The 27,933-nt window shown below is 39.3% G+C and overlaps 1 protein-coding gene across 4 annotated transcripts in view; it reads right to left on the reverse strand.

Annotated features, from left to right (window-relative positions):
- FSTL5 (follistatin like 5) overlaps positions 1-27,933 on the reverse strand; it is a 576,686-nt gene that overhangs the window by 462,937 nt on the left and 85,816 nt on the right. For all 4 annotated transcript variants that reach the window (XM_048847574.2, XM_048847577.2, XM_048847576.2 and 1 more), the window contains exon 3: positions 13,478-13,511. In XM_048847574.2, coding sequence (XP_048703531.2) covers positions 13,478-13,511 — 34 coding nt within the window. The remainder of the gene's footprint in view (positions 1-13,477; positions 13,512-27,933) is intronic.

The raw sequence follows: 27,933 nt of genomic DNA on the forward strand, positions 1-27,933 counted from the left end.
TTGATAAAACAAATTGAGGCTTTATCCCCCCTGCCATGATAAAATTCTGAGTATGGAAACAATGGCAACTGTGAAGTCCCTAGGTGGCCAGAGATTTGTTACAATGCTTTGAAGATCAACATCAAAAATAGAAAAAATATTAAGTTTTCTGGCTATTATGTTGCAGCTATAGGTATACATATAACAAAAAAAAAGCAGAAGGTTTTCGAACATACAAACATCAGAGTCGAGTCTCTCTTATCAAAAGGAAATTAAAAATAAATCATAGGTTGCAATATTGAAGTTATGCACAAACCAATTTATGAAATTCTATGAGAAGACTCATAATCCTTACAGACCTCAAGCCTGACACTCTGGCCAATATTCTCACTTTCAATAGGTCTGAATTAATCACCTCTACATTTAAGAAATGTTAAATAGTACAGCAATGATACAATAAGCATGCAATATCTGAATCATCATTTACCTGTTACCACTTGAATAATTTTGATTTTCTTCATTTACCTGTAATTTCAGTAGAACCAGCCTAGCAAGGTAAAAGACAGTGGGTCAAATTCATCCTTGGTGCAACTCCAAAGTCTTCATTCAGCTTGTACCAATAATAAATTTGGCCCAATGTCACTGGACCACAAATACACCAAAGAAAGAGCTGACTTCCTTTTAACTAGAATTTAGATTCTCTTTAATTAGTATATTGAAATAAGATTATCACCTGTTATACTATATAGGCCTTATTCTTATCTGACATTGGTTTTATACCTGTGTAACTCCATTAACATCAGTGGAGTTACTGCTGATGTACTCTGAGTCAGATGAGAAAAGAATCAGAGTTTAAGATACAAGTTAATTCACCACTTCATGCCAGTTTATGCTCATGTAGCTTTAATGAAGCCAAAAGAACTATACTGGTGCAAAACTGGAATGACACCTTGGTGAATCAGATCCACATATTTTATTTTCTCCACTAAAGCTGGTTTCACAACAAATGTCAGTTATCTCCACAAATGGAATTTTGTTAAATGAAGAGTCTGTTTGTGGGAAAAACACCATTGACCCTTCACAATTTGTTTCAGAGTTTCATGTTATAATCAATTGATTCTCTACTGGTTCATAAACTAAAGAAAATCACAAACATGTAACATATTCAAGCCGTTCCAAACAATAAGATGAAAATGTTCTATTGATGATCCAAATCTGCATCAATGGGACTGATTGTGAGAGTCAGGTGACCAGTAACTGCTCTTACATTGACCTCATAGATCAGATCCTTAACCCAATTCTGTTCCTTTTGTACTGCTTTTATGGTGTAAAAAGGATGGTGAATTGACCTATAAGGACAAATGGTTATTGGGTTCCCTTGCACTGGAGAATTTTCAACTGACATAAAGGGGACTCTGAAGGGGTTTGACAAGGGTTGAAGAGGATGTGGTGCAGTGTCTCATACAATGAGAATTGTATATCTGCAGATCAACCTTTAGGATGCTGTAAGTTGGGACAAGTTAACATAAGAACATAAGAATGACTATACTGGGTCAGACCAAAGGTCCATCCAGCCCAGTATGATGTCTACCGACAGTGGCAAATGCCAGGTGCCCCAGACGGAGTGAACCTAAGAGGAAATGATCAAGTGATCTCTTTCCTGCCATCCATCTCCACTCTGTGACAAACAGAGGCTAGGGACACCATTACTTGCCCATCCTGGCTAATAGCCATTAATGGACTTAACCTCCATGAATTTATCCAGTTCTCTTTTAAACCCTGTTATAGTCCTAGCCTTCATAACCTCCTCAGGCAAGGAGTTCCACAGGTTGACTGTGCACTGAGTGAAGAAGAACTTCCTTTTATTTGTTTTAAACCTGCTACCCATTAATTTCATTTGGTGGCCCCTAGTTCTTATATTATGGGAACAAGTAAATAACTTTTCCTTATTCACTTTCTCCACACCACTCATGATTATATATACCTCTATCATATCCTCCCCTTAGTCTCCTCTTTTCCAAGCTGAAAAGTCCTAGCCTCTTTAATCTCTCCTCATATGGGAGCCGTTCCAAACCCCTAATCATTTTAATTGCCCTTTTCTGAACCTTTTCTAATGCCACTATATCTTTTTTGAGATGAGGGGACCTGTACGCAGTATTCAATATGTGGGCATACCATGGATTTATATAATGGCAATAAGATATTCTCTGTCTTATTCTCTATCCCCTTTTTTAATGATTACTAACATTCCGTTTGCTTTTTTGACTGCCGCTGCACACTGCATGGATGTCTTCAGAGAACTATCCACAATGACTCCAAGATCTTTCTCCTGATTAGTTGTAGCTAAATTAGCCCCCATCATATTGTATGTATAGTTGGGGTTATTTTTTCCAATGTGCATTACTTTACATTTATCCACATTACATTTCATTTGCCATTTTGTTGCCCAATCACTTAGTTTTGTGAGATCTTTTTCAAGTTCTTCACAGTCTGCTTTGGTCTTGACTATACTGAGCAGTTTAGTATCATCTGCAAACATTGCCACCTCACTGTTTACCCCTTTCTCCAGATCATTTATGAATAAGTTGAATAGGATTGGTCCTAGGACTGACCCTTGGGGAACACCACTAGTTACCCCTCTCCATTCTAAAAATTTACCATTTATTCCTACTCTTTGTTCCCTGTCTTTTAACCAGTTCTCAATCCATGCAAGGATCTTCCCTCTTAACCCATGACAACTTAATTTACGTAAGAGCCTTTGGTGAGAGACCTTGTCAAAGGCTTTCTGGAAATCTAAGTACACTATGTCCACTGGATCCCCCTTGTCCACATGTTTGTTGAACCCCTCAAAGAACCCTAATAGATTAGTAAGACATGATCTCCCTTTACAGAAATCATGTTGACTTTTGAGCAACAATTTATGTTCTTCTATGTGTCTGACAATTTTATTCTTTACTATTGTTCCAACTAATTTCCCTGGTACTGACATTAGACTTACTGGTCTGTAATTGCCAGGATCACCTCTAGAGCCCTTCTTAAACATTGGTGTTATATTAGCTATCTTCCAGTCATTGGGTACAGTAGCTGATTTAAAGGACAGGTTACAAACCATAGTTAATAGTTCCGCAATTTCACATTTGAGTTCTTTCAGAACTCTTGGGTGAATGCCATCTAGTCCCAGTGACTTGTTAGTGTTAAGTTTCTCAATTAATTCCAAAACCTCCTCTAGTGACACTTCAATCTATGAAAATTCCTCAGATTTGTCACCTACAAAAGATGGCTCAGGTTTGGGAATCTCCCTAATATCCTCAGCCATGAAGACTGAAGCAAAGAATTCATTTAGTTTCTCTGTGATGACTTTATCGTCTTTAAGTGCTCCTTTTGTATCTCGATCGTCCAGGGGTCCCGCTGGTTGTTTAGCAGGCTTCCTGCTTCTCATGTACTTAAACATTTTGTTATTAATTAAAATTTTTGAGTTTTTGGCTAGCAGTTCTTCAAACTCCTTTTTGGCTTTTCTTATTACATTTTTACATTTAATTTGGCAATGTTTATGCTCCTTTCTATTTACCTCACTAGGATTTGACTTCCACTTTTTAAAAGATGCCTTTTTACTCTATCTGCTTCTTTATATGGTTGTTAAGCCACGGTGGCTCTTTTTTAGTTCTTTTACTGTGTTTTTATAATTTGGGGTATACATTTAGGTTGAGCCTCTATTATGGTGTTTTTGAAAAGTGTCCATGAAGCTTGCAGGGATTTCACTCTAGTCACTGTACCTTTTAATTTCTGTTTAACTAACCTCCTCATTTTTGCATAGTTCCCATTTCTGAAATTAAATGCCACAGTGTTGGGCTATTGAGGTGTTCTTCCCACCACAGGAATGTTAAATGTTATTACATTATGGTCACTATTTCCAAGCGGTCCTGTTATAGTTACCTCTTGGACCTGCGCTCCACTCAAGACTAGATCGAGAGTTGCCTCTCCCCTTGTGGGTTCCTGTACCACTTGCTCCAAGAAGCGGTCATCTAAAGTATTGAGAAATTTTGTCTCTGCATTTTGTGCTGAGGTGAGTTAGAGTATTACTAACAAAAGGACACCCAAACCAAAAAATAGATGTTTAACTTTCTTTTCAAGGGCATGGTTAAACTGTTCATTTAAATATGTTCATGATTCTATTCCAGCATGAAGGACATTTTGGATTAAAAAGTCATGAGCTTAACTGATTTTTTTTTCAATCACTTCAAACACAAATCACTTCAGTCCATATCAGAATGTATCAAGATATTCTGGACCTGATTCTGATCACGCTTACACCAACATCACTTAATTGAAAATAGTGGAGTTATTGGAATTTAGAACAGTGTCAGAGAGCAGAATTGCAGCCATGTATCAAATGACCCATGACAAACAGGAACAAAAGATTATGTTTATACAGTGATATAATGAAGTGTGTGCATATGATGTAATATCAGGAGCAGATACAGTACATTGTACATTTTAATGTAGTTTGCTTTGCTCAGTATTAAAAGACATATCAAAGATTGCCATACTATAAGATGTTTAAAATATTTTCTGTCAAGTATTTCCCATTCTCTAGCATCTGATAGTATCTGACAACGTTTCTGGCCATTTTCTAGCAGAGGCAATCAATTTAACAAAGGTCGCTTTTAGACTCCTTCCTAAATATATTTTAATGTTGAACAGTGTTCAGCTGTTCTTCCCTTCTCCTTCTCCTATTACTTTTGTTTATGCACAGAAAAGTGTATGTATTTACAATACCATGAAACTAGCTACAGTATCAGTCTGGCATTCTGTCATAAATATAAAGGGAAGGGTAAACCTCTTTGAAATCCCTCCTGGCCAGGGGAAAGCTCCTCTCACCTGTAAAGGGTTAAGAAGCTAAAGGTAACCTCGCTGGCACCTGACCAAAATGACCAATGAGGAGACAAGATACTTTCAAAAGCTGGGAGGAGGGAGAGGAACAAAGGGTCTGTGTCTGTCTGTATGCTGCTCTTGCCAGAGACAGAACAGGAATGGAGTCTTAGAACTTTTAGTAAGTAATCTAGCTAGGTATGTGTTAGATTATGATTCCTTTAAATGGCTAAGAAAAGCATTGTGCTGAATAGAATAACTATTTCTGTCTGTGCATCTTTTTTGTAACTTAAGGTTTTGCCTAGAGGGGTTCTCTATGTTTTTGAATCTAATTACCCTGTAAGATATCTACCATCCTGATTTTACATGGGGGATTTCTTTATTTCTATTTACTTCTATTTTTTATTAAAAGTCTTCTTGTAAAAACTGAATGCTTTTTCATTGTTCTCAGATCCAAGGGTTTGGGTCTGTGGTCACCTATGCAAATTGGTGAGGCTTTTTATCCAACATTTCCCAGGAAAGGGGGGGTGCAAATGTTGGGAGGATTGTTCATTGTTCTTAAGATCCAAGGGTCTGGGTCTGTAGTCACCTAGGCAAATTGGTGAGGCTTTTTACCAAACCTTGTCCAGGAAGTGGGGTGCAAGGTTTTGGGAAGTATTTTGGGGGGAAAGACGCGTCCAAACAGCTCTTCCCCAGTAACCAGTATTAGTTTGGTGGTGGTAGCGGCCATTCCAAGGATAACGGGTGTAATATTTTGTACCTTGGGGAAGTTTTGACCTAAGCTGGTAAAGATAAGCTTAGGAGGTTTTTCATGCAGGTCCCCACATCTGTACCCTAGAGTTCAGAGTGGGGGAGGAACCTTGACACATTCCAAACAGGATTGGTCCTGAGTACTGCTATTGTGTATGTGTGTCATCTTTTTCCAAGTGCTAAATACAAGTAAGATATGCAAGTGACTTCCATATGGCATACTCCTTATTCCTGATAGCTAAAGATTAGAAAAGGGGCAGATGTTTGTTAATGAAATAAGAAAAGGCTGGCAATATGTTCATAATAATAGAGAATTAAATTTTTGAAATTCATCTCTAAGTCAACAGTCATTTTGCATTCATATTGTTAAGGTAAGCGTAAAATGAAAAGGATTGAACATTTTGAGAAACTAATACTGTAATTAAAGAGCTGTCAATCAATATTCTTCCATTTAGTTGTGTGTGTTGGTGACACTATGCTCAGCTGATCAGTAGCAGATCACAAAAACCTGAAAATTTTTAGTCAGTTTCTAAAATGCAGTTTAAATAAAAGAAAAACAGTTGTACTGTAAATTTTAACACCATTCAAATCAACCAAGCACATATGCCATTGCTTACAAACTGAAAAATTTGCCAGTATCCATTTGGCCCCTTTTTATATTTTTATTCTCTCTCTTACAAGTTATTATGTGAAAGACCCAAATTGACATTGGGCTCTGCCCAGTATGATTTCAAATGAGTCAGTGACTGCAGGATGCTAGTCCTTTAGATTTTGTTTTGTTTTTCCGTTCTGTTGATATTTGGTAAAATGGGTTCTTGGACATTGATTGTAAATTAGTTTCTATTGTTCTATTGTTATACTGAAAGAATGACAGGAGATGTTTGATATGATTTTAATCAGGCCGCAACTTTATTATTAGATGTCTGGGACTACTTGGCAGATACAGTGCAGGTAACCCCATGTCATTCAATAATTACATGGAGGGTCTTTTGCCAGCTCCCCCTCTTTTTCCATCTAGGTCCCCCAGCCAATCCATTGCTGGGACCTTACCATCCACTTCCCTTATAGGACGGTTAAGGTGGGCCATAAGTAGGGCCCTACCAAATTCATGGCCATGAAAAATGCATCACGGACCATGAAATCTGGTCTCCTGCTGTGAAATCTGGTGTTTTGTATACCCTCTACTATACAGATTTCATGGGAGAGACCAGTGTTTCTCACACGGGGGATCCTGACCCAAAAGGGAGTTGCAGGGTGGTTACAAGATTATTTTAAGAGGGTAGCGGTATTACCACCCTTACTTCTGTGCTGACGTCAGAGCTGGGTGGCCAGAGAGCGGCGGCTGTTGGCCGGGGGCCCAGCTCTGAAGGCAGCGCCCCACCAGCAGCAGCAGAGAAGTAAGGGTAGCAATACCAGACCATGACACCCTTACTTCTGTGCTGCTGCCTTCAGAGCTGGGCGGCCAGAGAGCGGCGGCTCCTGACGGAGGGCCCAGCTCTGCAGGCAACAGCACAAAAGTAAGGGAGCCAATACCATACCCTGCCACCCTTACTTCTGCTCTGCTGCTAACAGTGGCTCTGCCGCCTTCAGAGCTGGGCTCCCAACCAGCAGCCGCCACTCTCCAGCTGCCCAGCTCTGAAGGCAGAGCCACCAGCAGCAGCAGCACCAAAGTAAGGGTAGCAGTACTGCACCCCCCCACTCCCAAATAACCTTGCAATCCCTCCACAACTTCTTTTTGGTCAGGACCCCTAAAATACAACACCGTGACATTTCAGATCTAAAGAGCTGAAACCATGAAATTTACAATTTTTAAAATCCTACGACTGTGAAATTGACCAAAATGGATTATGAGTTTGGTAGGGCCCTAGCTATGAGAAAGGGGATTGGCTGCCTACAATACCAGTTACAGGAGCTCCAAACATCCCCCCATTCCACTCCTTTAGCAAGCACCTCCTTTCTAAGTCCTTTTCCAAGCCATTTACCCGGTCTCTGTATTCCTTCCCTGTGGAGCATCTGCACTGGATATCCACCCTACACTTAAATAATGAGTTGCGACCTACAACTTACTGCCCTTCATACCATGCATGAACAGAGCCCCTGCTGAACCCACTGTGGGGAAGGCAAAAAAAACAACAACTCCACCTAGGCCAATCTGGTGATAAGGGAAAAATTCCTTCCCAGCCCTGCCAAACAAGGGATGGCTAGCACAATGACCACAGCAAGTCTTGACCAAACCTGGTATTTCACCACCTGAAGGGGAGGGAGGGTAGATGCTGCCTCAGCCTGATCCATATAATAGGGGGCTTCATGCACAGGGCTAGCCCCTTTTAAACCTTCCCACCCATCTAGTTCCCAGTGGAGGAGTCAGTGGGTGCCCTGTCCCCTTTTGCAGCAGTTTGCTCCCCCCCCCGCACCCCTGCAGCCCTGAAGCCATAAAGCACTCTTCCTTTCATTCAGCCAGCCAGCCAGATTCCACGCTGCCCGCTGCCCCTACTTAAAGGTGCGGTGTAGTCATTATCAATAAAAAGGAAATAGAAATAGAGCTATAATTATTTTTCTACTTCCACTGTGGGAGCATTTCAAAACAGCTTTGGTGTGAGTTCAACTTTTGATCATGAACCACAGTGATTTATTAGACTATTTGTGCCTCCACAAACTGTACCTCAGTGCTTTATTTATTTATTTATTGCAAACTCTGCTATTCTAGCTGACTGACCACAAACTATTTCTCAGCACCCCACACTGTTGGCATTAAAAGGCTGCTCATTTTATCTGGAAGTGGTGAATATTGGAGAACGCTAAACTGTAGTTATTTGGTTGCAAAGGTCGGACAAGGTCCTAGCTGGTCATTTCTTGCCTTATTATCATTGTGTTGTTGGCATATGCATTTGAGCAATCCTAGTTGCAATTTAGTTATGGTTTTTATTTAGATTAATTCTATTAAAACAGATCAAGTACACCAATTTTACATAAGTACTCTAATTTGAGTTTCTAACAGTTTATGGTATGTTACATTTCATATATGTTAAAATATCTAAAATTATACAGGAGACCCTTATCCAAGCTTATATGCATTACTTTACTTTAAGGCCCTATTCTACCACCACTCACATGCTATGTTTAAATTTGCACATACTTAAACAAGAGACTTGTGTTAGGATACTCCCTCACTTACTTTAAGCACAATTTATATTCTTTCTGATGTTGACGAAATCACAATCATCTCAAAAATATTCTAGTAACATAAGGAAGGGTGACAGCACATTCTAAAGCTGTGATTGGAACATTTTAAAATTATGTAACTTTGTAAACAGAAGCAAATCTTCTGACTTAAGCTATGCATGGTAAAAGTTCAGAGATCCATATTATGGAACAAGGAAGACAATATTATAGACAGAAAGCAGTTAGTTTATTTGTTTCAGTTTTGGTGTGAGTGACTGGAGGATGATAGCAGAAGTAACAGCTGGAACAGAGGAGCAAAGGAAAAAAAAACACCAAAATATAAATATAAACTCCAACATCAAAAATGATACAACACAATCACTATGAATTTATTATAGGACTGAAAATTATAGACTCATACTTAGATACTAAAGGCTTGATCCTACTCCAAATCAAATCAACAGAAGACGTCCTATTGACTTCAACGATGCTGAATCAAGCCTTAACTGGATAGGTATTTTATAAGGTAAAAACTCAAAGAAATGCCAGGGTAAGGAGAAGGTATCGGAGTATAACTGGCAGCCAAGAGTTATGAGGTACTGCAAATCATTAAAATTGGAAGAAAAAAACCCCTTGATTTATATTTTGGGAAAGCTGTTGGACATGATCTTCACTTACCCTCCAAATTAAAACAAGACAGAAGTCCTGAAAGGTTCAGAACATTTCAGGAACTTCAGATGTTTATTAGTTTTATGTATCCCTAATTAAAGACTATTGTTAATGGAGTCTATTACTTCTTTTTAGAATCAGGCAATTAGAAGAGCATTATCTCAGAACAACATACAGTGTACACAGTGGTTATCCTGTGCATAGGATGTAGGAAACATAATTAAATTCTGTCTTGGAAACTTAAAACTACTTTAAGTTTACCATAAGAATAGGTACAGTACATTAGTTTTATGAAGTGAATGACAGGAGAAATGTGACTCCCTGTTGCCAGTAAAGGAGTTTCTATAAACTAAAATTTGAATGTAACCTTACATTATTTAGTGTTGATCCAACCATTGCTACTGTAACACATCTTCCTCTACATGTAAAATAAGGATCATTTTCGGAAACTTCACAATGGCACAGAGAAAAAGAATGAAAAATGTGACAATGAAAAGCATGAGAAAAGCACTAAGTACTATATGAACAAAAGCAAAAAAGAATATATGAACATTATTGTAAAATCCAATCTGTGTGTCTATTTGGCAGAAAAGTGGAATCAATTTTCCAGAGAGTGCCTTGTGCCTCAGTGTCCTTTCAAATCACTGGAATCTTCAAAGTTGGATTGTCAGCGTAAACAGAGATATGCACAGCATGCAGAAATATCAGTAGATTAAAAATTTCCTTTCGAGATGTCAAAGTCATAACCATGAAGCTGAACACCAATTTAACTGACTACTTGGAGGTAATGGATTTATCCCTGAAACTAGTGCTTGGCATAGTTTTTGTAAGCCCCTGACAATTATTTACTTATTTAGTCTGCTAAACTCATAGCCCAATGCATCTCTGAACATGTGAGCCCTGCCAACTGGCAGATAATTGGTTCCCTACCTTAATATATTCCTCACTGCATGGAGGTAACACCCAGAAACAATAAATAAAAACTAACCAATCAGCATGTCCCATGACATACCTTCCAGATAATTTAATGCTGTAAGAATTGGATAAGTGGCCTGAGAGCTCTCTCATGGGTAGATACAAGCTGCACGTACTTATGTACTGTATCCACAAATTTATAATTTATTTTCACCTAAATGTTCTGATGAATAAAGTAAGTGAATGTTTTCAGCAATGTATCATGGCATACCAATGAGAGTTCTGAAGGGTTCACCTGTGGATTATGCTGTCTGAGAAAACACAAATGCACGAGGGCAATAGTGAAATGTCTTAGATTGTAAACTCTTCAGGCTAAGGACTATGGGGTAGATACTTAGCCGGTATAAAATGTTATAGCTCCATTGCGGTCAATAGAGCTATAACAATGTACACCAGCTAAAGATCTGGCCCACATCTTTAGACCGCTCTAGTGTAGTGGGGCCCAAATTGTGACTATTGAAAGCAGGCTTTATATTTATATATATACTAATTATTGTTTTATTTACTGTAAATTGTAACACCTAGTTCAGACAGTACAATTAAGCACTTCACCAGGACATTAATGAACAAGTAAGCAGCACCAGTGTCAGTAGTGCAGTTAAAAAATAGAAATACAATTTCAGACTAATTCAAGACCCAAACTGTAATATATCTATCTACCTGTTATTCAGAAGCAAAATCAGGCTTTGCTGTGCCAAGGAAGCATCGGAGAACAAATGAACGCAAGAACTACTGTGTGAGTGTGTATATACATATGCAATTTCTACTAACAGTGCTTTGTGTTTTTTGAGGTTATAATAAGCTGCATATACAATACATAAATTAGATTCTAGCCTCTTGGACTTTAACTTATATTAATTGCTTAGTGTTTTTCCCCTTCTGTTCAACTGCCTCATGTTTAATTTTGTTTTGCTTTGTGTTGCAGCAACATTTCCTCCCGTGGCATAACAAAAAAGTAATAGTAAATGCAATACAGATAAAGCATCAAAATTATGATAATAATTATGATAATAAATATAGTGGAAAAGGTTACTATACAGAAAAGCCAATAAATATCTTATCAAATAAAATTCTATTGCTAGACCTCTCTGTTCCTGTACATGTTGCTGCAGCCTCCACTTCTCTGGCTTGACAGATGTTATCTCGCACACTTATGTTCACTCAAAGCACTGTTGCAAAGAGCATTTTCCTGGTATGTCTCTTCAACTATGTCACCCTTCTTTTTTGTATCCTTCAGCTGGTTCCCCCTTCTTCACTGCATCAAACACCAACTCTTGTCTTTATTTTTAAAGCCCATTATGGCTTATCCTTGCACTATCTCTCACCTCTATTGTGGTACTAACTAGACATTGATCCCTGCCTATAGTCTGACCTCTCAGTGATGCCAGCCTGCATTAACCATTTGGCAAGCTTTCCAACAAGCAACTTTGGGTGGAAACAGTTCCCTGCAAAAATCTGTCTTCCTTCAAATATATTCTTAAAAATCAACTCTGCTATAATGGCTTCAAAAAACTCGATAATGATTAGGCAGCAGGTATGCTGTGATTGTTGCATAACACTCTAATTTGAATGATCTCACTGTTACTTGCACCCATCCTGTCTGTGTTGTATCCACCATTTGTCTTTTGTCTTATATTTGCACAGTAAACTGTTCAGGGCAGGAACTTTCTGATTGTTATATACTTATTCAGTGCCTAGCTCAATGGGGATGGGCCTTGTAGGTACTACCACAGTATAAATAATATGTGGAAATAAATTAGACCTATATTGGAAATTAGGTTTGGCAACCCAACAAGTTTTTCATGCACAGCATTTCTTTATACTTCTTGTGCCAAAGGAATGTGGTCTGCTTCCTCATGTGGAAATGGCAAAGGGTTCAAATCCCAAAGTACATGGGTCTCCTGAGATCTCTAAGAAGCAAAATGAATCCACATGGAGGGCCCTTGCTTCTGTAATGGCACCTGTTCCTCCCTCCATTCCTCTCCCTCAATTCTGTATCTGCACAGCACAGTTCCTGCAAGAACTAGACTGAGAAGGGGCTCCCTGGACTGCCACTGCCTTCGAGCCTGCTTAGAATAGTATAAAAGAGTAATCAGTGCAAATAACTGCAGAAGCTAAACACTAGCTGAAGTAACTCTTGAGTTTGTCCCCTGAATTTGAGTGGCAGGAGAATCTGGTGGAGCACGAATTCTCTGCCCTTTTACAACAGATCTGGTTGTTAGTGGAGCTCCCATGGAGTTGATGGAAAAGGGAAATCATTTTATGCAGACAGATCTGTTGCACCTCCTTCAGCCAGATTGACCAGTTTTTGGTACAGGCCATAGGCACTGACTCCATGGGGAAAAAATAGCGGTGCTCAGCCACAGTTGTTTGGAGCATCCCCAATCAGCTGTTTCACCCTGGCTTAGCTGATTGTAGGTGCTGCCAAACAGCTGATTGGTGGCTGGGGAAGGGGGGAGGGCGGAGAGCTGCAAGTGGGCGGGGGCCTTGGGGAGGGGAAGGAGCAGGGGCAGGAGAAGCTGGGGCGAGGGCAGGGCCTTGGGGAAGAAGGCAGAGTGAAGGCAGGGCCCTAGGGGAGGAGTGGAGTGGGGGTGGGGTCTCGGTGCAGACCGGGGGTGGAGCATTCCTGGGGAAAAGAAAAACTCAACACCTATGGTCCAGGACCTTCAATTTCCATGCCTCATGCTGTTTTACACTGATATAATATTTTAATCTAGTGTATAATCACTGAAATGTAGGAAAACTGCAATGGCAAATAAATATAAAGAAGTGAATGCTTGCCTAAAACACAGAATATTATTGTTTCCTAAGGAGGTCTATTGAGGCCCGGATTAATTTGTAAATAAAATTGGGATCAACTCTATGCAAGGGTTGGAAATGTAGAAATGTGAACTCCAGGTTTTTTACATATATTTTTTCTATGTAGGTTTGTCAAAAGTTCTTTGGCTTTGGTTCTATATCACACTAAAACACTCAGTAAATAACATGAAGATTATTTTAAACACCTATGAAGATTAGGCTCCTGATAATGGCATTAAAATAGTTCTGCATTTTAAAAATAGCTAGTACTTACCTTTATTTCTTGAACTTTCTTGGCTCTTTTCTTGCTGGAATTAAAAAATAGAAAGAAAAATGTGTCATTAACTGTATTAGTTGTATTAGCAAATTAACAAGGAAAAGGTTTATTCCACTGAGAACAGCACCATATAAATAATGTCTGTTGGCGTGTTTGTAAAACTTAATTAGCTAAAGAAAAGGAGATCTGAATCCCTTTTTTAAAATAAGCAGAGAAAGTGAGTTAAAGTAGACACACAGAATTTTGCAACAGAAAAGCTTCAAAAACAGACTCCAATGAGAAGCTGCTGAGCTTGAATTAATATACAGACTAGATACCATTAACTTGGGTTTGAATAGAGACTGGGAGTGGCTGGGTCATTACACATATTGAGTCTATTTCCCCATGTTAAGTATCCTCACACCCACCTTCTTGTCAACTGTCTAAATGGGCCATCTTGATTATCACTGCAAAAGTTTTTTTTTCTCCTGCTGATAATAGCTCATCTTAATTAATTAGCCTCTTACGGTTGGTATGGCTACTTCCACCTTTTCATGTTCTCTGTATTATATATATATATATATATCTTCTTACTATATGTTCCATTCTATGCATCCGATGAAGTGGGCTGTAGCCCACGAAAGCTTATGCTCAAATAAATGTGTTAGTCTCTAAGGTACCACAAGTACTCCTGTTCTTTTTACACTCAGAAGACTAAATCTGGATGAACTGTACATAGGGGAATATATTCTGATTTTATTAATACTTCTTCTTCTTACTATTAATTATTATTATTATTATTATTTATTAACAATTGTCCGATTAACACTTTATACATATTTAGCCTATGAATTGTCCTTCAATGAATATACTTCCACTACATCTTCAAATATTACCAGTCATTCTGTGTGGTGAGGAGCTGGTCACCTAAGCCACATAATATTGTTTCTACTCCCTGACTGGATGACACAGAAATGTAGGGATCAGACTAGTCCAGTAAAATGTCTGACAGCCAATACCTGATGTTCCTTAGAAAGGTGCAAAATAACCCATGATGGGCAATTACACAATAACTTGCCCTCAAGGGATGTTTTCTCCTCATTCCAAGTAATCAGTGGTTGATCTATAGCCCTTATAGATGTTATAACTGCTGCCTCCTCATCCCTGAGACAGGCCTGAGCTTGTGCACACACTCGTGAACAATAATTGGTTAGTATTGGTAGCTATGACAACCACACCACAACCCTGGAGGCAAACTCTCAGAGCAATATGGGCATCTAACACATGGTAGGTTCATCCAGGAATGGTGCGCTCCATCAGAAGTGACACTTCACTTTCCTCAGGCTGCATCCCTGGAGCCTCCTTTCCTCTCCTAAGATTCAGAGGGTTGCAGATGCATTTCCTGTTCCCCTGGGCACCAGACACATACTATTTTATCCTCCTTCCTTCCAAGGTGTCTCCTGACATGGATTCCAGACCCAAAGTCATTTTACTGGCTGAGGTGGAGGGACTCAGCTATCTATCAAAGTATCAGTCTCTGATCAGCCAAAAACTGTATCAGCTCAGTCTTCTGCTGGGGAGACAGTAATGGCCATTTCGAAGCTCAGGACAACATTTACACTATCTTCTCCCATTGTCCATATAAATAGCTACAAATTGTTTTTAATCCTGAAAAGTTCTTATCCACTTATTGTATGGCAGTGGGTTGTACCATTGATTCTTTTATAACATAAAAAGCTATTTCCTTTAATCAGGTTTTAATTTTTAATTTTTTTTTTGCCTGGCAATTTCATTAGAGAAACATCTATAACGAAGAGGAAGGAAATCAAAGAGATTTAAAGATGTCTTCATAAGCACTTCCAGTCTCAACCTTCCCACAAACATGTATCTAAATGAGCTTCCACAAGACATTTACTTGCCACAAACATTCCTGCAAACAATTACAAATCTCTCCTACAAATATTTGTGGAGAATGAACAGAGAAGGCTGTGAAAACAGTTGAAGTGAATTCATGGTTTGTTTGGTTTTTTTCATTTGAACAGAGATTTCTGCTTTTATCTGCAGTATTTTCCCATTTATGTTATATGTTCTCATATAATAAAGCAATATCTTGAGTGAAAAAAAATGAATTTGAAGGTTAAGGGTAGCATATTAATACAGAAACTCAGTGTTAGGTGGCTTCCATCTTAAAAGCTCTATTTTTCCCATTAGGAATAGGATAGCAATTTAACAATAACTTACTAAATAGTTTGAACTCTGTACCTAGTATTAATAATAAATCATTGATAAGGAATAAAGAAAAGGGTCAAGCAAGCTGTGGAATTCCCCAGAAGGATACAAAGAACTCTCAGCAATCCTTCCAGTTAACTTACCAAAGGGCCCCCCTCTCACTCATCTGAAACAAAAACTAAAGTAGACAACTCTTCTGTTTATTCATTTAGATCTGTCTCTGGATTTGACACACATCTTGCTGGTTGCTTGGCAACCCAGGAAGTATTATTTCTCATTCAAGCACTAACTGCCATCATACCATATTCTTCTAATTTAATCTTTAAACATATTTTACTTTCTGAATGACAAGTTACTTCTCTAGTAGTGTTGAAGTCCATGTAACATTCGAGTTTGGATGTACCTAACTCAAAATAGGTGTCTGACAAGTACACACATACAATTGCACATGGTCACTAAACACCCTAATAACTTTCTCTAAAGTAGGAGCACAATAAAGAAAATGTACTGCTTAGTGAAATATTCAGAGTTTAAAAGAGAGGTATATCCTCAAGTGTAAACTGTCTTCAGTGGAGCTATGACCTGAATAAGACCTGTCCCCAAATCTTCAAACATTCTTATTCTACACAATGGCTGCCACAACAGTCAGTCTCTGATTTCTTTACTTTGGGCACTTTTTCAAATCTTTTGTTCTCTATCAACTGTTATTATACCAGCAATGTGTGTTGAGAATAAGTTAACACAAAATACCTCATCAAGAATCTATTTTTATTGGAACACACGAGTATTTACAATACTTGAAAAGTAGCTATGATACTTCGAGTTTTGTTTTTGTGGCAAATTTATATATAACTAGTAATGAGAGACTAATCTTAAATTTAACCACTATACTGGGCATTTTGTGTGTGTGTTTCCCTACAAAAAATAAATCAGGCTGATTACACTTAAAGTCCAATTGCATTATTCTATTTAATTTATCTATAACATTTACCAAACATCTATCTAAAGTATTTCTAAGGTTCCTATTATTGTGGTACCCATATAAAATTCATTCGTATCAGTCATGAACAAGCTAAACATTACACACAATGAACATCTCATGGGTGGCGGGATAGGAATTAGAAGCAGATTCTCCTAGTGCTATATGCTTGTGTCTAGATTCCAGAGTACCCTTCTAACATTCCTTTTTCCCAGAAGCCAACAAGTGATGATATGCTGTGACTTAACACCAGTCTCTGCCTATTGGCAATGACAAAATTTCACTACCTGAAGCTACTTTTATGTTCCTACATACTTATATAAAAAGCTACTGGGTATCCCACAACTTTACGGAACAAAATTATCACAGCACTGAGAGAAAAGGAGTACTTGTGACACCTTAGAGACTAACCAAATTGGTTAGTGCCACAAGTACTCCTTTTCTTTTTGCGAATACAAACTAACATGGCTGTTACTCTGAGCACTGAGAGAGTATTTGATTATTCTAGTATAGACAGAAACTTAACTCCATTGTGAGACTTTCTCACCCGCGTGATGCCAAACGTATTTATTATTTTTACTTTAAAACATTCTCTTTATATAGGATAGTCTCCTACTGGCCACGGGTCCATGCTGTATCTATCTGGAACAGTGGTCCCCAATTTTTTTACATCACAGTGCCTCTTACTTCTGTCCACACCTCCTCCCCCGAGCCACGGTTTGGAACCGGGAGCAGGGCCACAGTGGGGAACAGGGCCGGAGCTGTGGCTTGGTCTGGGGGCAGAAGCAGTGTCGGGAGCAGAGCCATGGTCAGAGCCAGGGGTGGGACAGGGGCTCCGGCCAGGTGTAAAGCCGCGGCTAGGCCAGAAGCCAGAGGCTGAGGACAGAGCTGCAGGTCAGAGCAGTGGCTGGAAGCAGGAGCCGTGGCTGGAGTCAGCAACTGAGCAGAGCTGGGGCAAAGTGATACTGTGTGGTGCTCCATGACCCGCTAGGTGGGTGAACCCCACAATTTGAGGACCAGTGATCTAGAATGAGGTACATTTTGAACATGCTGCATATGAGTGTGTTTAAAGTGAACAATCACCAGCAGTGCTCCCTCAGGTCAGACAGGAATTGGCAGATCATCTCCCTGTTAAAACACAGTCCTGTCCTTCTCTGCTCCTGTCCCCAAGGATTTAAGCACAGGGAATTTGGGGTCTGGGCCCTTGAATGGTCAAGGTCTTTTCAGATGGTCTCTCACCCTAGGTGAAGACTCTACTATTTGTAATGTCCTCCCTTAGTGGTGTAAGGAGAGTCAGGATGAGCTCTACCCTGACATCTGGTGGCGAGTCATGGTGGGTTGTGGAAAAGAACTTCAGGGGCTGATCTCATTGGCATAGGCACACCCACCCTGCCTAGATGGTCACTTTGGCTGCTGTAGGAGCCCCAGTTACTCTGTTATGGGGGCAGGAATAAACTGTTATTATCCTGATTATGTGAATCAAGGACAGTGGAACTGTACTTGGCCTTTTGTTATGATGGACTAAGCAGCACTTGCTAGGCAAGGGTCATGCGTTCCAAACCCCAGTGAATGGAGAAAGGCTGGGGATATGTATTAATACTTGGTGGTATGGGCCCTCTGGTAAGGGCCTTACATGCTAATTGCACTTCCTCCTCTCTTCACTGTGGAATATCAGAGCTAATTTTGATTCCATTAGGAGTCTAGTTACAGGCTACTGAGCTGAGTTCACTTTGGGCTAATGGTGCACCAGCACTGAGGCTCCCCTACTACAAGCTGAAATCACAAAAGAGCTAAACTTACGAAGAGCTGAAATCACTGAGTGTTGTGTTAAGTAATGGGGGAGCCTGAAGATATATGGTGGAGCAGTTTGTGGGACAGCTGGCAGAGCAGAGCGGCTGGTGGAGCAGAGCAGTTTGCGGGACGGCTGGCAGAAGAGAGTGGCTGGTGGAGCAGAGCAGTTTGTCGGATGCCTGGAGCAGCTCATGGGGGGGTGGCTGGCAGAGCGGAGCCCCATGGAGAGTGGGGCAATCATCTTTGGACCATGTAAGGTTCCCCTTAACCCCCCCCCCATCTCCACCCAGGTTAGGAGGTAAAACTCTGCAGATAAACTTTTGAACTCTGGGGCTGCCCTGACCAGGGACAGAGACTTTTGGGTCGTTGGATTTTGGGGACTTTGAGTGATTTTGGGTTGCTAGACTCAAGAACCAAAGGGAAAGGACATGCCCCAATTTGCTTGGGGTGGGTTTTTTGCTCATGGGTTGTGTTATGAATCCTGTTGGTGGTGTTTCCCCAACATAATGCCACATTGTTTCTCTCTGTTATTAAAAGGCTTTTTGCTACACTCAGACTCTGTGCTTGTGAGAGAGGAAGTATTGCCTCTCGGAGGCGCCCAGCAGGGGTGGTATATATTTGTCCCAGGTCACTGGGTGGGGGCTCGAGCTGGTTTTGCATTGTGTTATTGGAATGGAACCCCTAGATACTGAACCCGGCCCTTGTTCTGAACTCAGATGGGCAGAAGGGTTACAGTGGGTAGAGAGGAGCCTGGGCCTGCCCTCACCACCAGCCTCTGGGCCAGGACCCAGTGGTGAGCAGCTACACTCAGCACCTTGGGGTGCTAAGCCACTGGCCCCCGGACCACTTCTACCCCAGTCTCCTTTAGCTACCCAGAGTAAATCAGTCCAATCAAGTCTCTGACCTGCACACTCAGTCACCTTCCTCTCTTTCATGGGCTTGCACAGGTCTGTGGTGTCAAGCTTCAGGCAATGAGCCTCTGGCCAGTATTTGTCCCTCAGAGCAGCCATTTGCTCCCTTCCACTGCCTGCCTCTGACTTGCTCTGCTGCCCCATTTAAAGCCCTGCCTCTAGCTTGTACAGACTTTGCACATGTGGATGGGTGAGGCTGCCTGAGCTCAGAGCTGCTCCTTAACACCTTGCTCTCCAGTGTGGCATAAAAGCCTCACTAAAAACTAATTAGAAGATATACTTTAGTCTTAATTGCAACATAATGGATAATACAATGGACCTTAAACTGTTTTAGATTACATGGCTAAATGTTTCCTTATACAATGGGATGGTATTTCCTGACATTTTCAACAGACCACATAAATCAAATTCCAAGGTAAATAGTAGGATCTAATTTTGATCTCACACTAGTTTTACTCCTTTGACATCAGTGTAAATTAAGCCATAATTTTGCTTAAGGGAGTCTAAATGGATGTAAATTACATTTTCTTCCAACCCTGTGAAGAATCTGCTCTCATTCCTATGGGGTAAATTTAGAACAACTTCAGTGGAGTTAAGAGGTGTTGTAACTCAAACTTCTTCACATTTACATCAAATTCCAAGAGCAGAATCTCTCTTTTAAGCAGTCCCTGCTTATAACAGGTTCAGAGTTGAAAAATGTTAGAATTGTGTCAACATAGAGATAACAGTATTTTACTCCATAGGCCTTAATCTGAAAGAATGGAAATTTGAGACTACAATAACTAGATTATGAAGACCCAGACCGCACAGACTGTAAAATCAGAGGGGCCTTGTAGGAAAGCAAAGGAGGAGGCGAATCATCTACTGAAAAAATGGATTTTGTGCATACCAAAAACATTTTGAAAGGGATGGGAAGGGGAACACTAGACAGGCGCATGAAGAGACGCTTTGCATGTGGTGCTCTCAGCCTGTCTCTGGCAGAAAGGGCAAGAACAGAACAGTTTAGAAAATGGGGAAAGATGTTAATGAAGAAAATTGTTTTCATTAAAGTGTTCAGCAAAAACTGAAGAGTTTTCATTTTTCAAGATTCTGAGAGTAAAAAAGTAAAATTGCCAGAAAAGCAGATGCTATCTGTAATTTTTTTTTGTTTTGTTGAAAATCCAAATTTCAGTTTGAAAAAAGTTCAGCCTGAAAATTTTCAACCAGCTCTAGGCAAGAACCTGAGTCTCAATTTCAGTTCCCTGACAAGAGACTCCAGCCTTGTGAATTCTGGCTTTATACCATCTAGCTTCCTACCCTCAGTGCTATTTGAGTTGTCAGACCAGAACTCATAAAAGTGATGCTCACCCAGAAAGAATTGTGAGTTATCAGGCTAGAAGCAACATTAATGAGTTATGAAAGAAATCCTATCTATCTCTTCTGGCTGGAGGGAATTTGCTGCAAAGTGATGCCTTTGACCAGAAAAGGGAGAGTTAAAGTGTAGAGAAAGCTAGCTTTCAGTGAAAGTGCATACATTCAGATTCTTCACTACCTAAATCCTGGGTACCTCCAGGGTACTACCACTATCTGGGTTAAATTATGAAATGTACCCAAACAAACAAAAACAGCACAGGTTAGTGAGGATTCTGGTATAAAATTGAAATAAGTAAGCAGTATGTCTTAAAAATCTATATTTCAACAATATAAAGTTTGTATCCTAAGGGGACAAAGAACAGCCCTGTTGGGGGGAGAAGCCAACCCTCAGGGACAGAGAGAATTCCCTTCCCCCCTCGCTCGGCAGGAGTCATCAGCAGCCACAATTGTCACAACCCATGCACACCAGTGAGGTCAGCAAGCTGTTCTTTTTTATTTGAACTTGGGAAGATTTTTTCTATTTTTTTCCTAATGTTTGTTCAGCACAATGGGTCTCTGATCCTAAATGGGCTCTTTGAGTGCTACTTTAATAAAATAATACAACAAAATAATTAATCTTTTTAACAGTTATTACATGTAAATATTCAACTGTTGTAATTAAAACAGACAGTTGTGTATCCAAAAAAGTAAGAGTGTATCTCTATATAAAGAAATACTACGACATATTATAACAAATTTCTGCTATTGCACTGTAATATATAAGCAAAACATTTTCAACTGATGGTTTAACATTCATGGAAAGGAGATCTATTTAAATAAAAACAGAAATGATTATGTGATTTAAAACATAAACAGTATCCACTGCTGCAAGTCATTTGCAACCAGCACAAATTATCTTGCTTCCCAAGAGCTTCTCATCTGCCACAATGTACCAAGATAGTTTTGAATCCAATATGCTCCAGCCAAATTAATCTGATGAGTTGCACGGCATTGCATCATATTTTCTTGCATCATGTTGTGTCAGCCTAGTCCAGTGAAATGTAGCAATACAGAATACATCAGAACTGGAAAGAAGCCAGTCTTTTGTGTCAGACAGGCTCTATTCAAACCTAACTTTTCAACGCACAGTAGATGAAAGTGTAGCAAATGTCAAATTTTCCACTTTGTTTGTGAACTAGAAAAGATCACGGATGGCTGGCCACAAAAATTGCTACTCTGGCACATCACGAGTTATAAGCTACTTGCAGTATATCTTAAACCAGGGGATGCAAAGGAACTGATTTAAATACACTGAAATGCGTTTGCAGGGGTAAAATCTTCCTTTATAGTAACTGCTATAATATCTTAGTCATAATACACAAATACACTCAATCTTTCTTAAAGGATTCTGACATTGTTATTGCTCAGCTATGACTGGGTAAACAGCATGGGTGTAGTTAAATTTTTTTATTTGTCAAGGAAGCTTTATCACTAACTTCTCAATGACAGGAAACGAACAGAATAGCGGAGCTGGGAGGTGAAGAGGACTAGAGAAAGAGATAGGCTGGTAGTCATAAAGATATGCAGAGTGACAGACTTGGGAGATAATATATGTTAACTAAAACCTCCAGACCATTATATGAAGAAGGAATGTGGTTTCTTATTCAGAGCCTTTTTAAATCTATACTTAGTGACTTCTGTTTTGTTTTGTTTGTTATTTATGCCTAGCTGGCTGAAGCGAAGTTGATATTTATTTATGTATCAACAGTGGAGAGATTTTCAAACGGGCATATGGGATTTCAGAGCACAAGTTCCACTGAGTTTCAATGGGTCTTTTGCTCCTAAAATCTTTAGGCACGTTTGAAAATCTCTTCCTAGATAAATATGCACTCTCACAGCACCTATCTCCACAGAGATAAGCGTTGTATTACACATATGCCTCTTTGGGTTAGGGATGAAGGAGAGAAGCAATATCTCTTCATCCTCAAAGCCTCCCACAAATTCTACCACGGTAAACAGATCTTTTTGAATATTTGTTGTATTAAAAGTGGAAAGGTATTGAATCAATAAAACTCTTAAAATAAACACAAGTGATAATTAGTCTAACATATTGTAGGCTGTCCTTTGTGAATGAATGATTATAATTTTGCAAACATAAATTACTAATTAATGAAACTGGGAAGGAAGAGGGACTATAAACCTATTTCCTTGATTAACATATTTTATAATGAAAAATCATCATTAATCATCATATGATGTAGTTATGATGCAGAATATGACTCTGGTACTCATTAAATGTTGTGTTCTTTCTGTGATAGTATTTCATTACTAACAACATATTTCATTACTAATAATTCTTTGTAATGAACCATAAGGAATAATTGCTATTAAAATATAATATGTTGATATGAGAACATTTGAAATAAAAAATCAAATTTTCCATGATTTAACAAAAGCCCACACATGTTCAAGTATTTGAATAACGATATATTTATAACTTACATTTATATAACAGCTTTAATACCAATTGATCCCCAGTATCTTTATGCTCTATACACCTACAGAAATTTCTTCTCTCCTGGATAGGTAGCTAACTCTGCATTAGGACAGTCAGAACCAGGTAGACAACTAAAGCACAGCGACAAGAGCTTGGTGGAGAATAAAATTCAGTCACTAATGTCACGAGCAGACATGTATTCTTACAAAAAGAATTAATGGATCATTTTTCAGCAGAAGCTCTCAATGACAGCCATGCAATAGCAGGGTAACCTGCCTTTGTATAGATTATACACACAGGACTAGATTGTGACATACACTGAGCACCCAGGGAAAGGAGCAAGAGCCTTCCACTCCTGCACAGCCATCCTGGCACACAGTAGTAAGCAAGGCTTCACACTCACTAACTGTCCAAAGCAGCCCGAACAGACAGGTAGGAAGGTATAGAACAGGCAGGGCTTGTGTTACATCCCCGCTACTCACTGGGCAGGGCAGCTGTGCCATCAGAGAGGGTATTGTAATTGGCTGTTTGTAAAAGGTAGTGGTCCTGAAAGTGAAGGCATGACCCAGCACTGCTGTTATAAGGCTTCTACCCTTTAAAACCAGGACTTCTGGGGATGTAGTCTGGAGCAACTGATGGGGAATGTAGGCTCGGAGTCATATTACTGATAATGTGAAGAAGGCAGGAGATAAAAGTCTGAGCCTGCTTCTCAAACACACATAGACCACGGATTGGAAAAAAGAGATGCTGTGAGCCTCACCATGGAGAATGGAAGGATGACATTTGCTTAGGAAAGAGCAGTGCCAAAGGTCCAGAGTAGTTACCTGCATAGAGGGAGCTGGGGCACAGACTTAATAGCAAAACTAATGGGAGGCCTTCCTGGGTGAAAACATGGTGAAGCCTTGATAGCAGGGTAACTGTGAAACCCTAGAAATGATTGGGGAAGTCCAGAGTGAGGGATTTTGTTTAATACTAATAATAAATGAAACTCCAGCAGGGAAGACTGGTGTGAAACATAACATTGTGTTTCGTTTCAGAGTAACAGCCGTGTTAGTCTGTATTCGCAAAAAGAAAAGGAGTTCTTGTGGCACCTTAGAGACTAACCAATTTATTTGAGCATAAGCTTTCATGAGCTACAGCTCACTTCATCGGATGCATACTGTGGAAAGTATAGAAGATCTTTTTATACACACAAAGCATGAAAAAATGGGTGTTTGCATACTGTGGAAAGAATAGAAGATCTTTTTACAGTAAACACCCATTTTTTCATGCTTTGTGTGTATAAAAAGATCTTCTATACTTTCCACAGTATGCATCCGATGAAGTGAGCTGTAGCTCACAAAATCTTATGCTCAAATAAATTGGTTAGTCTCTAAGGTGCCACAAGTACTCCTTTTCTTTTTGCGAACATTGTGTTTGACACTTTATTGAGCTGAGCCATGGAAGAATGGAAAACTCAGACATGGTGGCACTCACAGATGGGGAATATTTGGTAACCCTCCTGCACTGCTGTTATAGGCCACAGCGAATTACTACTGCATCAGAGCAAAGAGGAATTGTGACATAGAGGCATGTTTCTGAGTTACAATGCCTTCAGGGGTAGTGCACCAACCCTTAATTGAGACTGTGCCTAAAGGCACAATCTAGCACGTGACTGTATTTCTGTTACAGCTTTTCTGTCATCAGTTGCATTCAGCTCACTGCAAAAATGAGAATCAATATCACAGTAGTATTGTATAAATCATGTAGATTGCTGCAAACTTATTTACCTTATACTGACCAACAAAGAAAGAGGCAGTGAGAGAGAAAGAGGAATCTCTTTTAAAAGCAAACACTCATCTGGGAAGCTTACACCTGCAAAATCACTGATGATGTGAGAAATGTTTGCTGAAAACTGCTGCCTAATGTAAAAAGACCTATGTGCAGCAGGTTGCAAATAGATCCGAAGGGATTTAAGCACCCCCAGCTAGAGTTAGATCCATCTGCCCTGATTAGCACTTATGGTTGAAAGGAGCTGACATGCAGCTTCTATTTTTATCTTACCTTTAAATTCCAGGAACCTCATTTCACTAAATCATCACTTTCCAGTCAGATTGTAAAGCACTCTCCCAGTGTTTGTTTATTTTAAATCTAGATCTACTAGCTCTCGAGTGTAGCTCTAAGAGGGCTACTGTCCTGATCACTCTACTTGACCTCTGTCATTGCTTTCACCCACCCCACAACTTATTGGTTTAGAAAAAGGCATGCCTGACAACCATCCATAAGTAACTCCTCTTTTACACTAAGGCTGGAATTCACTTAGGATGATCAGATGTCCTGATTTGATAGGGACAGTCCTGGTATTCTGGACTTTCTCTTATATAGGTGCCTATTACCTCCCACCCTTGTCCCGATCTTTCACACTTGCTATCGGGTCACCCTAAATTCTCTTCATTTGAGATGACCAGTGCAAAGCCTTCCACACTAAGCTCCATTTGAAATCTTAACGTGAGGATTAAGTGGTATAAACTGGAATATATATTTCACTTGGGAAGAATGTAGAATATGACCAGTACCGCTACATGGATTTCCATAACCAGCTTCTGTACTGAATTGATCATCTCCTAGTTTCAGTTGGGAAAGCTCCTGAACTGAGCAGAAACAGCTTGGTTATGGCCATGGAGCAGAACATGTTTTGCAAAGAGTGGTCAAACACAGCTGAATTATTACTGTTAGTGCTTGTTATTGCCCTAAAATTTAACTGCTCAAGCAATAAAAACATGCTTTCAGCATGGAAGTACCTGTCTGTGTATGAGCAGTATGGAGATTTTTCTACATATCACTACTGAGAAAGAAATAAGGTATTGTGGGAAGGCTAATATGCTGTACTCTCACATGCATAATAATAAACACCTGAAAAAGTGAGGTAACCACTGGTTATTTGTACTGTAAATATCTCCAGAGTACCCAATGATATACCCCAGATTCAGGTAGCATGTTAAAAAGTTAAAGGGATTTTGAGAAATGAGATTTCAACGCCATCAATTGTTATTCAGTGTAATAGGGGACCGATTTAACGGTATACAATTACCTTCTCCAGCCTGTGAGTTCCTAAAGCTCTTGATCTTTACAAATTTCTAAAAAGTATTTTTCTTCCGAAGAACATTGTCTTTTTTCTTCCAAAAAAATCACAAATGGATTTTTGCTACACAACTCCCATTGACATTAATGGGAAGTAATTTACTAAAATCCCATTCTGCTCTGAAAATTTTGGAGTGGGGGTTTAATTGTAATTTTCTAAGAAATCACATAATTTGTGTTGCATTTCATTATTCATCCTATTTAAAGCACATTCTGATCCTACCAAGAAAGATGTATTTTTTTTTTGTTCCTTGCTCATTGCAAAAATTTGGTGAGATACAAGAAAAATCTGAGGGAAGAAGGAAAATTTGAAAAGTAAGATGTTTTACAGTTTTATTGTCAATTACCTTCTCACACACCAAGAATGTAAGTATTATTTAGGCTGTTTGGAGACATAATTATTGAACAGACTTTAGCATATCCTGTGGTATTGATTAGAAACCAGATTCTGAGGAATATTCTAGGAATAATATACAGCTTTTACCATTCAATAATATACTGCTTTTACCTTAAAAGGCCAGATAAGGTAATGTTGCAAAGAAAAATAGAAGTGGGTGATATGAATATTAATCAGTTGCATCTACCCTTTGGTAAAGTGTCCGACCAAATATTTGAGGGATAGGCTCATTCTAACTTCAGACTTGATGAAAGATAATATTATATTGCCTACTTTGTGATATTTACAAAACTAGAGTACAAAACTAAGATGGGAATTCGTTATTAAATCTTAGAAAATTCCACATTACATCAGTATGTGATAGCTGCATGTCAACGAACTTTTCAGAATTAACTAGAAAGCAGAGCTACACAGACTACAGAGGTACTGGCAATTGACTGCAATCACCCTACTGTGAAGCAGGTAATCAGTTTAAAGCTTTTAGTTATTTTCTTTTAGTGTTTATGTTAAAGGCAGGAAGCTTCTTATTTTTAAAGCAAATGCAATAATAATTTAATAATAGAAATGAAAATCAGTTGTAATTGTTCTAAATATATTAAGCATTAACGTATATATTATTCACCTTGCTTTTTTAGATCTGGCATATCAATTTTTTTAACAGCCATCAGCTTTTCATCTTCTTTTCCTGAACACATCACATCAGATTTTAATTTAGCAGAAATTGCTAAAGTACATACACTTCAGAGCACAGACACCTGTTCTGCAGTGACCTCCCTGTATTGGTTCTGATCTCCTGTCAGACTCTCATTGTTTCTACGATGAGGTCTTCATTTTGCTGGGTGTTTCTCAGCTTCTTCATTTGTGCCTTGGGAATTATTTTTTATACCTTGGAAACTTGTCTTTATCACCTTTACCCTTGTGTATAGTCGTTCAGTGGTCTCACTTTTGTTTTGATCAGTTCTCGTAACGTCCATGTCAGCGATCAGCTTCTTGCTTTACTTACAATGTTCTTACTTTAAATCATATGATGACAGCTGATAATATGATAAAAAAAAGACTGCACTTCTTTACAATAGGTTAATGTAGTGGTTTGACACCAGCTCTGCATGACCTAACTTTAGCTCAACAGTAGTCCCAAGTTTCCCGAATTTATGAGGTTGCAGAACTCAAAAGTGGCACTCTGTAGCTCTCAGAAGCAAGTAGCAGTCACACTCTCTC

This window comes from Caretta caretta, chromosome 4 (assembly GCF_965140235.1).
Source record: "Caretta caretta isolate rCarCar2 chromosome 4, rCarCar1.hap1, whole genome shotgun sequence".
NCBI classification, from domain to species: Eukaryota; Metazoa; Chordata; order Testudines; family Cheloniidae; genus Caretta; species Caretta caretta.